The sequence below is a fragment of the Volvox carteri genome, assembly GCF_000143455.1.
Source record: "Volvox carteri f. nagariensis unplaced genomic scaffold VOLCAscaffold_47, whole genome shotgun sequence".
In the NCBI taxonomy this organism is placed as follows: domain Eukaryota; kingdom Viridiplantae; phylum Chlorophyta; class Chlorophyceae; order Chlamydomonadales; family Volvocaceae; genus Volvox; species Volvox carteri.
Genome location: NW_003307590.1, coordinates 917,811 through 930,906, shown reverse-complemented (window position 1 = coordinate 930,906; position 13,096 = coordinate 917,811). Strand labels below are relative to the sequence as shown.

The following is a 13,096-nucleotide window of genomic DNA, read 5'->3' as shown; positions in this document are numbered from 1 at the left end:
GGTGGGTGTGTGGGAATGCGTGGGTGGGGGCGTATTAGCTCTGGCTGCATTTGGGATGCTCCACATACAGCCCTCAGCTGCCATCGCCGCGGCAAGTCCCCGACAAAATGAAACTCAATATGTTATTCCGTAAACACCAGCGAGCGATTGGGAGCGCACACATACAGCCCAACCTCCGAAGGGCAGGACCCCTCTCCCCCTCCTCCTCCCCCTCCTCCTCGTCCTCCTCCTCGTCCTCCTCCTCCTCCTCGTCCTCCGCCTCCCCCTCCTCATCCTTCTCCTCCTGCTGCTCCACACCATCCGTTGCCGCCGACACGGACAACACAGATTGATCGGCCGACCGCGGCAAACGTAGCAAAGATTCGGCGGCCTCATCACCACCTCCCTCTTTTCCCTCACCGTCACCTTCTCTTCCTAAGCCCTTCGTGCGCACAACCCAGTCTGAGCTTCGAGATGCCTGAGCCCTCTGACCAATCCTCAGCTCAGCTCCAAGCCCGGTGCACTCTCGCCCTCCCCCCTTCCCCCTCCTGCCCCAATCTCATCAGCCGTCAGCCATTCCCCCCCACAGCGCCCCGGTAGGGCGAGCGCAGGCGCGAGGGGCACTGTGGGGGAAGACGAGCCACAGACGAGTGAAGCTGATACCAGAGATGCACGGCGGTTGGGGGGCTGAAGGAGGGGGAGGTCAGTTCATGAAGCCCTTGCAGTTCCGTGCACCGCAGCCGCAAGGTATCCGTTCCGCACCGGGTACACTGGACAGCTGCTCGGGGCGGGGGAGTGGGTTGGGGGGGGGGGAGAAAGAGGCGGGGGCCGGCGGCAGGGAATGGGAGGGAGAGGAGTGCCAGCGGGAGTTAATTGACACCCACCGACCCGACAGCGACCCGACAGCAGAGAGCGACGCACGCGTACATCCAATAGAAATAGACACACAAGGCAGCGCCGTTGCCGCAGAGAGCGCAGAAGCCATAGTGAATTAGGCGAAGGGGACAGCGACAGCGTCTCCAAGTACCAAGACCTTACAAATGCCTAGATATATATCCTTTTTCAATGTGGATTCTTTTTCTCTGTAACTGTGTGTCCTGTAATAACTGTGCACACATAGCGTTGAAGGACAGGGCGTTGTGGAGCGCAAAAGCGGAATGCAAACATCAAAAGCGCGCCCCAACTCGACTCCCCAATATTCCCCCTAAACGCCCCTCATTCGGCCCCAGTCAAATGACGTGTGGCATGTCTTGATAGGTCCTCTCCTCCACCCAAACCCAAATTTCCCCCTCATTTAATTCTTTCTGCAAAAGGTAATAGATACATATCCTGCGTCCTGACCCCTCACTTGCACCACTTGCCCGCTCAGCGCGTACACAATCCCATCCACGTCAAGCTATTTTGTGATCCTGGATGATACGACACCTGTACGACACGTACATAACGAAGTACGTGTGCCGGTGGCGGTTCGCTCAGGACTTTCCGCACCTACCTTGTAGTCGTAGTGGAGCTCCTCGCCAGCCTCGACGCGACGCAGTGTGTAGATGGCTATGCGCTTCTCACCGCCCACCTCCACTATTCGAGCCACGCAGTTCGGGTCGCAGCAGTGATTGATGAAGCGCGCGGCGTTGCCCTGTAGGTTGGGCAGGGTAGGGTAGAGTTGGGTAGGGTTGGGTAGGGCAGGGTAGGGCAGGGTAGGGCAGGGTAGGGCAGGGTTGTATCGCGGGTGTGTGTAATGAATGATTACTGATGTTGTTACAGGGTGGTATAGCTTCACCAGCGGCCCCCTTTCCCGAGGCAGTTCCCTGCTCTCCCCTGCTAGAGGGGCACCCTAGTCCATTCTGTTGCTGTGGTTGAAGAGCTGTTTGTTTGTCGGGAGGGTGGTGCTCCCTTCGACGCCATCTTTCCGTTAGGACGGTTAGGACGGTTAGAGCTACGGCAATGCTCTGTCCTTGGCCAGCGCCAAGTAGGGCTATTACCGGTTACAGGTCGTTACGGCGTTTAGCGACATGATAACAACAAAACAGTCATCAGGTACGCCACCATCATAACAGAAAACACTAACACCCACCCTGTCAACTCAGGGTTAAGAGCAAAGGACAATGAAACACACTTTTCGGTATGGTATGCAAGGAAAATATGAAGGACGGTTTCTAAAGCATCTACACACACGCCTTGCAAGGTCCCCGTGAAACTCACTGCCAGCGTAGCATCAACAACCCAGTTGTCGTCCACAGCAAACATATAGTCAGCGTAGCCGGCCGCGTCGTACTGCCGCTGCCGTACATCGTCCAACGGTTTACGGATGAGCTGGCCGCAGTACTCGATGACGAACTCGGATGGCTCGATGGGCTCCACGGCAAACAACCCTGAGGGGACCGAACGGCGAGCGGAAAAACTTTATCCATGTAAACTTTATCCATGTAAACTTTATCCATGTAAAAAGAATGAGAATGAGTGGTAGTGGAGAAAGCAGCGCGCGATGTAACTAACGCTTCTTTGGAAAGAACATATGGAAGAAATGAAACTCGCGTGACGGAGCCTTGACTCGTGAGAGCGTGCGCGCGTGTGACGCCTCCCACGACCCGGGGGAGGAGAGCGGACCTGCAGCTCTCGGCTGCTAGGAGGGGGCAGAAGCCCTGCGCGCCCCTCTACCGTCCGCGGGAGAGAGCTTCTGCGGTCTTTCCATTGGGGCTGAGCAGCAGCCCCTGGCCAGTGCCAGGCCCGGTCAGATACTTCTAACCTCCACACGCGCAGACAGGCACACAGACACACACATCTACATGGGTGCCACGCATGCAAAAAACACGTATCAGCACCCCGCAACCCCAAGGCCCTCTCACCCCAGCCAGCGATGCGACTGCGCCCAAATTTGAGCTTCTTTGCCCTGGCCGCCAGCAGACGCCATTTCGCCACCTCCATAACCTGCTGCTGCTCCGCACTGCCGCCACCGCCACCGCCACCACCGCCGCCACCACCGCCGGTGGCCATCGTCAGGAAGCGGTGCTCGCTGGCGGCGGCGCGGGGGCGGGGATGGGAATGCGGCGGGGGTGGAGCAGCCGCCGCCACCGCCGCCTGGGCGCCGTCGGACGTGGCGGAGGTGCCGCCGCCGGCACCGGCGCGAGGACGGGCAGCGCATTTGGCGCCGCCTCTGGCGCCGCCACGCATCGGCATTACCGCCGCCGCCGCAGTGAGGCCATTGCGCGAAGGTGCCAGCGCCAGCAGCGCCGGGAGCGACAAACCCCGACTGCAGCCCCCCACCCCGCTTCGCAGCTGACGCAGCGCCGCCGTCCGGCGCTGCTCCTGCTGTTGTCGTAGCTTCACAGCGCTTTGCTGTTGCTGTTGCTGCTGCTGAATGCTATCCGAGACACTGCGCTCGCTGCCAGAGACCGGCGTGGCCGCCCGCTGACGGCTACTGCCGCCTCCGGGCCCCCCGCCATCATCACCCCGTAGAGGACTCGTCCGGTTACTGCCCGCGCTACGGCGGACAGCAGCCACAGCCCCAGCCCCAGCCCCAGCCGCTGCTGCTGCCTGCGGTTGCGGCGGTTCCGCTGGCGGCGGCAGTGGCGGCGTAACGGCGCCGCGCCGCCGCAGCCGTCCAGAGCTCTGCGCCCAAGGCCTCGCCGGGGGATCCTCCTCCACGTTTCCGCGGTCTCGCTGCTGCTGATCTTCAAGCTTTTGCTGCTGCAACTGCTGCTGCTGGTGGCTCCCTCTCCGGGGTTCCAACTCCGTCATGACTGTCGCCGCCACCGCAGCTAACATCGACACCGGTGGTGGTGAAGCAGCCGCGACGAGACGACCGTTGTCATCATCATCGTTGTTACTTCCTCCGTTACTGCTGCTGCTGCCGGCCCCGCCGCCGCCGCCGGTCCCAGTGGGCCGTGCTACTGCCTTGCTACTGCCGCGCTGGCCGGCGCCCTCTTCGGACTTCACAACAGGCCCTAATCGGCAAAGATAGCTGCTATCGCTTTGCTGCTCAGGCTCTTGCTGCTGATGCCGCTGCTGGTGCCGAAGGTCTTCCTCTAGCAGCTGCCCCGATCGGTCCAACGACGGGCCTTCCGTCTGTACCTGCAGCACTGGTACTGGAATCGAACTGGAATGCAACTGAAGGTGAACATGCGGTCCAGGCTGTTGGTGATGGTGGTACTGGTACTGGTACTGGTACTGGCGGCGGTGCTGCTGTTGGTGTTCTGTTGGCGTTGGTTGCGTATGGGTTGCTAGGTCAGGCTCCTCCTGCTTCGGCAATGGTTGCGGGTCTGGTACCTGCGGCCATTGCGGATCCTGCTGCTGCTGCGGCGGCTGCTGCAGTTGTGGCAGTTGCGGTAGGTGCGGTAGTTGTGGCGGAGGCAGTTGGTCCTGTTGTAGCTGTTGCAGTTGCCGGACAAGCAACAACTGCTGCAGCAGCTGCAGCGGGTCCAGAGGAAGTTGCAGCGACGGCTGAGTCGGCGACTGCGGCTGTAGCTGCTGCAGCGACTGCGGCGGCGGCGGCGGGGACGCCGACTGCGGCTCGTGTTGCGTTAATTCTAGCGGCTTCACCGCCGGCGGTGGCGGCGGCGGCGACTGCGCTAATAACAGTGACGGCTGTTGCGGCCGCAATGGTAGCAGCGGAGGCTGCGGCGATGATTGCGGCAACAGCTGCAGCGGATGTGGCGGCGGCGGCGATGACGATGGACACGGACAACCTTCGTCCTCAGTTGTAGTCGCCGCTTGGATGACGGCGCTACCACCCCGACGCGGTACGACTGTACGAACACTCCGTCGGCTCCGTGCGTGCTTGGGAAAGCACGGCAGGCCCCCGGCAAACGCCTGGCCTTCCTCCCCATCCTCTTCCACCTCCTCTTCTTCCTCCAGACACGGTTCTTCCGCATACAGGAGCTGCTCCTCCTGATGGCCGTCGGCATCAGCGTCCACATCAGCATCGGCACCCACGTCGGCGGCAGTGACGGCTTCCGCGGCGTCGCTGCAGGCTTCCGCCATCGCTGTATCCGCATCCGCAGCGGTGGCTTCCGTGGCGTCAGCTTCAGCGTTGCCGGTCGCCTCCGCCATCGTCGCCGGGGCAGCCGGCGGCGGCGGCGACGCCGCTACCCCTCCAAACGTCATTAGGCTCGCTTCAAGCAGCATCGTGAGGCTGTCGTGGCGCATGGCTTTGCCGTACGGTTTTCCTGGGAAAATGGCGCTATGCCAGCCTTCCAGGTGCTCCTGTATGCAGCTGCTGGTACGGCTCGGGGGCCGACGGCCGCTGTCGCTGCCGCGGCGGCTAGTGCGCCCGGCGGCGGCGGCTGCCTGCCATGACGCAAGCTCCGCTTCCGCCGCCAAACGGTCCAAGGAGTGCATGAGGGCCCCGCCGCCGCCGCCGCCGCCACTGACGCGTCTGCTGCCGGAGGCGAGGCGGAAGGGGCTATCGAAATCGTCGCCGTCGTCCTCGACCTCAGCTCCGGCGCCGCTGCCGGCCGCGGCCGCGCCGGAGGAGCCGCGGGTTGGACTGTGATGGGCCGATGCCGTACGTCGGCGATGCGATGACCGCTCGCTGTGCGCCGCCGTCGCCGCTTCCGGCTTGGTGGTGCCGCCTCCGTCAGCGTGGCTGGCGGCAGCGGCGCCAGGGCCGCCCACATCACACATGGACGCCAGTACCTCCGCCGCCAAGGCTGCCTTGGCATTGACGGCCGCCGCCGCTGCCGCTGCTCTTGTACGGCGCCCCTGGCCATCACCACCCGACATAAGCGGGTCGTCAGCGGGCAATCCGCCGCCGTCAGCTAAAGCGCGGAGCTCCTTCGCGGATATACCCCGATGGCGCGGAGCGCGCTGAGGCCGCGGCGACGCCTCCCCAGCGGCGGCGGCAGTCGATTTATCCTCAGCGTCCGCTGCAGCAGCGGCTGCACCGCCGGCAGTCGGAGGCCGCTGCGGCGGAGGCGCGCTGCTCCCGACGTTAGCAGAGCCGGAAACCGCAGGCCGAGCACTCCGGTTTCTACCGCCGCCGCCGCCATCTGCGTCCGTACGACCATCCTGCTCCCGTGCGCTCTCTAAATCCGCTGCCGCTGCCGTTGACGCCGCCGGCCCTGCATGCAAACCGCCGCTTCCACGCATGTGCCCATACCTCCGTGCACGCTTCGCCGATGGCCGCGACTGCTGCTGCTCCTGCCGCCGCCGCCCCGGCGCCTCGCCCTGGCCCTGGTCCCGACAACGGTCGGCATGGGTCCCGGCGTGAGGGTCCGCACCCGCAGCTTCTCCGTCCGATTCGCTCGCTGGTACCGACCTTGCCGCTGACCGCTCGCGTGTCTTCCCCCGCCGACTTTTCGCAGTGGCTCCGACCGCCGCATCCGCTTCACCGTCCGCGTCATCGTCCGTCGCCCCGCCGCCGCCGCTGCTTCCCTCACTCACCCTAGCCCCCCTACTCCCGGCCGCGCTCGTCCGTTGCCGCTTGGCGGAATGGTGTCCTCCCACCGCGTCATCGGACCGCGACGGAACTTCTCTCCAAGCTTTGCCACTACCGCCGGCGGCAGCGGCTCCCGTCGGGCTGGCGGCTGGCGTTGCCGCCCCCGTGGCCGTCTGCCGGCGGCTCCTTGTCGCACGTGTCGGCGCCAAGTACGACTGTGCCTCGATGGTAAAGAGCGCCAGCAATAGGATCTCGTCCAGCATGTCGTTCACGATAGACATGGTTTCGCGGTTGCTGGTGCCGACGGCCACGGCCTTCACCGTTCCGGAGGCCGCTGCCGCAGTAGCAGCAGACCCACCAGCAACTGGTGGGGCAGTAGCTGCCGCTGATGGCGCCGGCGGCGCACCGTTGCTGGCGCGAACGATACGACGTGGCCGCAACAGCGATGTTGGGGATGACGCAGTGTTAGCGCCGGAGCCAGCAGCGGCGGCGGCGGGGGCTCTATCGTGCAAGGTGTCGGCCGCAGCGGCCGCAACGCCGTTTCTCACCGCTGCCAAGGCCTCCACAGATTTGGCCCTAAGGCGTCCGGGCGACTTCAACCGCGATCGCAGCCGAGGCTCCCCACGGACGTCATGCGCAAGTGACGGCGCCCCCTCCTCAACAGGCTTTTGCGGGTTACTTGCCACTGCGGCAGCACCTGCCGTACCAAGCCCCACGCCGACCTGGTGCTCCGTCGCCACCGATCCAGCCACGGATGGCGTTACGGACGTCTCCTTGCCGTCGAGCGGCCGCCCCGAAAGCCCACCGTCCTCTTCCTCCTCCTCCTCCTCCTGTTTCACGATTTCAAATCTCACGGCAGCTCGCGGACCTCCCGGCGTAGCTCCTCCTCCTCCTCCCCCCGTGGAATCGACAGCTCCCTCTGCCTGCACCGCCCCTACCACGCCTGCACCCACGCTATCGACCTCCATAGATGCCGCCTCAGCCCGACGCTTGGACTCAACTGCACCCACCATCGAACCTGAGGCAGCACCCGCACAGCCCATTCGCTGCTGCTGCTCGCAGACCCCTTCGTCCAGCTGTCTAGCCGCTTCGCCGTCGTCCACCGTCGCCGCCTCCCTTTTTCCTGATGCCGCTTCACCCCCGGCCGCAGCGGCCGCTTGGCGTGTCAGTACCTGCAGTACCTGAGGCCGTGCCTCCACCACGTCCAGATCCACGTCCATCTGTGCCTGCAGCAACTGCAGCTGCGTGCCTGCGGCATCCTGGTGCTGCTGACTTCTACTTGCCTCCAGCTGCCTTTCCTGCACCTGCCCTAGGGCTAGCAATTGCGGCTGCACCTGTTGCGGATGCGTAACCCCTGCCTGGTCCTCCAGTTCCATCTGCTTGAGCCGAAAATCGCAATATGCGTCTTCTACCATGGGCGCCAATAGCCTGTGCAAGTAGGGCCGCATGTACTGCAGAAACTGCAGCTTAGTCATGCGCACCGCTTGGCCGAGCATCGCCGTACTGATACCAGGCGGAAGCGCAGCTGGAACAGACGAACCTGACCGACATGCCGATGCCGTCGGACATGTTGCCGTACACGTCACAATATCGGCAGGTACGGAAGGCGCGACTGACTGTGCCGGCGTAGGTGCCGACGCGGCAGCGGCTGTTGGTCCGCTGCCGGCAGCAGCTCCGGAGCCGGCCGTGTGCTGTTTGTTCAGGTGTGGCACGGCCGGCGGGGGCGGTGGTGGCGGGAGCGGCGGCTGTGCAGAGGGTGCCGGCGGAAGCGGTGGCTGGGAGCTCAGACGGGCCGCGAACTTGCCCCTCTGCGATGCTGTCTGATGATCCGCTTGCTGCTGCGGGTGCTGCTGCCGAAGACGGTTTTGGGGATTGGAGTGCTGCGGCTGCAGGCCGGTCTCATCCGACACTCTGCGCCTCTCTTGTGGCAATGCCTCACCGCGCCTCCCAGTACTCTGTTGCTGCTGCTGTTGCTGATGGAGATGGTAATTGTGTTTGGGGAACTGCGGCAGCGACTGTGGTTTTGGATGCGACGACGCATGCGACGGCACCGGTGGCGGACTTGCCGACCGCATGGATAATGGCAGTTTCGGGGGCTGTTGCTGATGCTGCTGCCTTGACGACGCGCCGGGATTCAGCTGCTGCTGCTTGTGCTGACGTTGGTTAGGGAACATCGGCGTCGGCAGCGTCGGCTTGAGGCTGCCGGCCGCCGCCATGCCTGATGGCGGTGTCGGACCGTCGAGCCTCGCAGATCCCAACCCCCCGTCGGCTGAGCTGAACGACGCCAGCGCGGCGGCGCCGGTGCCGCCGCCGCCATTGGCCTGCAGTGCCAGAGAGCCGGTCCGCATTAGCCGAGGCGGCGGCGGTGCTGCTGGACCCACCATTGCCGCCATCCCACTCCCACCGCTATCCGCCGGCCATGGTACCACAGGCCCCGAAGGCACAGAGGCAGTTGTCAGAGGCAACGGAAGCGACCCATGGGACATAAGCCCCGGTTGCAGAGGCTGCATCCCCATTCCGACCCCCACCGGCAGCTGCGGGACAGGCAAGCTGGGCAAGCCAGGAAGCATGCCGATAGGCGAGGGCATCGACGTGATGACGCCTTGCTGCGCGGCGGCGGCCAAGGCTAGGGCCGGCGGCGGAGCCGTCGGGCCCGGCGGCGGAAGTGGCGGCGGCTGCGGCTGTGCCAGCTGCTGTTGTAGCTGCTTCACGCCGCCTAATGCGAACATGGGGTCCGGAGCAGACGTCATGGGAGGCACTTGCTGGGGAGATGACGGCGCCGGCGACCGCGGGCCCGCCGTGCCGTACAAACGCACCAGCTCGGCCAATAGTACCCATCGCGGCCCAGCGTCGCCGCTTCCATCGCTAGCGCCGCCACCATCCTCATCCCCGCCGGCATCAGCCGCGCCGCTGCTACGGCGGACTAGCGCCAACTCTGCCGTCAGCAGCGTATAGCTGTCAATCTGACCGGTATCCAACCAGGATAGCAGCTCCTGGAATGCATACGGACCTCTAGATCGCCCGCCTGACGTGTAGCTCCATACCTTGGCGTCCCGCGCCGGCGGCTGCACGCCCTGAAGAGATACCCACGCAGATTGGTCGCTGCTGCCGCCAGGCGGCAGCGCCGCCGCCCTCCGCCGCTCGCTGGCTTCGTGTACTGCGCCCTCCCACTCCGCCACGACCTCGGTTGCCGCCATAGCGGCGCCCTGCGCGGCAGCAGTCGCAACGGGCACACCAGCCAGCGCCGCCGGCACCAGCAGCGCGTCCGGAGCCAGCCATCCCTCGATGAGGTACGACCGTACGGTAGTAGGCGTGAGACCGGCCTCCGCGGCCCCGGAACCAGACCCCGCCGGCAGCCATCGCTTTGCCGCCAAGGACTCCGCGAGGGCACCGAATTCAGCTGCCTGGATCTCCAAACAAATGGAGCGCCCCTACGAGCCGGGTAGTAAAAGGAACCATATGGAGGGGTAGGGGGCATGAATCGCATCAAGCGCAGAAGGACCTGGAGGAAATGCCTTAGTACTGTTAACATTTCGGCATTGGCAGTTCTTGGAGTGAAATGCCACGGAGCCTCCAATCCGCCCGGGCATCATGCCGGAAATGTATGAGCGGCAAGAGAAGGCAACGGCGGCCAAGTAAAGAGGAATCAAAGATGCGCTCGTCGATGGAGTGTACATGCACTATTCTCTCGAGCGGAGCGAAGGATACACATAAATGAAGCAAAGGAAAGGACGACGCCGCGCCACCGACGCCTTCTGCGCCACGTGAATCAGGGGCAGCACGGATGGCAAAGTACAGTACATAGAAGTGCAGTAACAGTAACGGAGCGCACAGATGGGGAAAGAGGAGGATAAAGCGCCAAATGACGAGAGGCGGTTTGGTAGCGGCGATGTCTACTCTTGCAAACACGCACACCGCGGCCGCGGGCCACAGCAGCAGCAGCGGCACCGGAAGCAACGCACGCCATCCTCATCCAAACTGCCGACCAACTGACACCGGCCGCGCACCAGTTCTCGCCTGACTCGGCATGCCATGGGTGAGATGCCACTCAGCGGCAACAAGAAGACCCCACGACAGTCAAACCCGGCACCTCCGAACGCCAAAACCCTCTCCTCACCCCGTACACCTTTTTACATGGCCTGCTGTACGCTAGCCCTGGGGCCCGCTCCGGAGCCGTGCATGAATACAACTTGCTGTGCCTGAGAATCCACATTACGTAAAGCAGACATTCCGCCCAAGCACCACCACCCCACATGACCAAAACCACCCCCAAAAGAACCACCAAACGCTGCAACTTGACCCCATCCCTATCCAGCCTCACTACAACCATAACCATAACCATCGCCACCACCACCTTCACCTACCGCTGATCCTAAACGCTATGGTAAGCCACTAGTTGCCACCGGTGTAAAGGAGGAGCATGAGCCCAAGCGAGCCACCGGAGGACGACACTTTTGGACGAGTACAACGCGAACCGGATGCGGACAATCAATACCCTCCCACGCTTCCACGCATCCAACCAATCCAGCAACAAGTCCTACAAAGAGCGCGAAACCAGCGCTTCAAATAGAGCGCATAGAGGAAGAGAAAGGCGATGATGATTTCTGTAGAGGTGACGGAACTCCAGGACAACCAAGCTTAAGCCTCCTTCACCGTGTCAGTAACACAGTACCGCTGCAGGTCCCCAGACCACCTGGCCCAGCATGCACATGGGAGCTCATGGGCATTGACTCTGTCAAGAGCGGAATGACCCAAATGCGCCACGACTAGTCACCCCGAACCATCACCCGGGCACAACAAAGAGACCTTATCCGGATGCGTAAAGGTCATAACAAACAACAAATTTATCATTACACACGGCCCCAAAGGGTAAACCTCTTCGTGTGCCGGGCCACGACCTATAACAGTACAGATCATGGGCTTTATGGATCCTTTCAAACCCATCTACTCTTCCCTGCATGCCATGCCCCAAAGCCCCTCTCGCTCTGTGTGCCACTCACCCCTCGCCACCCGCACTGCACACGGCATGTGTTGCCCAGCCTTCCCCTGGGTCACCCGCTGTGTCACACCCACACCCCCACAACGTTCCTGTAGGGAGCCAAGAGGCCTCCTCCCTCTTGGCCTTCTCTCTCTTAGTTCCAAGTAACCCTCCTCACCCGTTCATCCCTTTCCTGAACCCCTTTATCCTTTTCCCTCTTAATAAAATCCTTTCTCCTTCCTGAAAAGCTCTGGGTCAGTGCCTTTGGTCTTACCTCCTCCAGAAGCTTCCAAACCGAGCTCTCCAAAGCCGCCAATCGCTCACGCAGTGTGTTCCTCTCCAGCACGCAGCCGCGCAACGGCGTCGCTGCAATAGCGTCCACAAACGGAACGCTCTCGCCGCTCTCGCTGCTCTCCACGCGCATGTGCGGGGAGCCCTTCAGCAGCCGCATCAGCTGCAGTAAGCTGTATGGACCGCAAATGACGTCGTTCTCGTCCAAATACGACCACACGACAGCCTGCAGCATTGGCAGCTGCTCCGCCCGACGCAACACCGCAATGGCTTCCTGCAAGTCACGTTCCGTACGGCACACCGCGTCGTCCTGGATTGCGAGTGCCACTCGGTTTTGCTCCAGGCGGCGGCAAAACCCAGCTATGACATCATCGGGCAGGCGGCGCGCCGCAGGTGGCGGCAATGGAATGCTGGGCGGCAGCACACCTGGCGGCAGAGACGCCAGGAGGTCCTGACGCACTTGCCAAAAGAGTGAATGCTGCGGCTGTGGCTGCTGCGGGCACTGCTGCAGAGCAATCTGTGGCTGCGGCTGCTGCAAAGCGAGCTGCGGCTGTGGCGCCAACGGTGGGTGGGAAAGCGATGGGCGCTGTGGTAGAACGTTGTGGTACTGCGCCTGCTGTAGGTTGTGCATATGGTGCGGAGGTGGTTGTGGTAAACTGGCGGAGGTCAGCGGGACGGGCGGTGGCGGGGGATGTGTCGACGCTAAGGGCGGCAACGGCGGCGGCTGTGGTGGCTGGGGCGCCACGGGCGGCCCGGGGCCCCATGGCCCTCCTCGTTGCTGCTGTTGCTGCTGCAGGGTGATAAAGGCTGGTACTGGGCCCGCCGCGACGCCTACTGCGGGCGTATGCCCAGGTGCAAGCGGCGGTGCGTGCGCGGCCACGCCTGCAGGAGCATGCAAGACCGAGACTGCAGAAGCTAGCTGTGTCGTTGAATATGACGTGGATGCGGCATAGTGGCTTTGCAGCCTGTCCTGAAGCGCGCAGTCCTGTGCAACAAAGACGGGCCCCACTGCTGCCCCGCCAGCTGAGACGTTCGGGGCAGCAGTCGGCGGCATAAACGGCGGCCCTGCCGTGCCAAGAGGATGGCAATGCAAGCTGTTGCTGCGCGTCAAGCCTGCCGGCTGCATGCTGCGCAGAGGCCGGTTGGCGTTGTGATGCCTGCTAGGATGACCGAACCTTGACTGGTCGCGCCGCGGCTGCGCGTCCTTCGCGCGCGGCTGCACAGCCTGTTCCCGCCACCCACGCTAGGACTGCCCCGCCCAGGTGCGGCTGGTCTGCGGAGCTGCACACCGGTCGAGCAGCAGCGCGCCGAGGCGGCCCCAAGCATTGCTGCCGGTTCAAGCTGCCAGCGACCGGCCTCAAGCACTGGCACGGCTGATCTGAGTAGGCTCTCTCCTCACTGCCTCCAGCTGCCACACACTCACTGCACACAGCAAAGAAGAGTCGTCGGAGTTAAGGACAGTCCAACCTGCAATT

General features: G+C 63.4%; 1 protein-coding gene across 1 annotated transcript; it reads right to left on the bottom strand.

The window, feature by feature from the left end:
* Positions 1-682: 682 nt before the first annotated feature.
* Positions 683-2,349, bottom strand: VSET1 (histone H3 methyltransferase; the record flags this gene model as incomplete). The annotated part of the gene is made up of 3 exons (XM_002954912.1): positions 683-757; positions 1,472-1,612; positions 2,179-2,349. Coding segments are annotated over 3 exons (387 nt in total), but the record flags the coding sequence as incomplete, so codon positions are not given.
* Between the last annotated feature and the right edge of the window lie 10,747 nt (positions 2,350-13,096).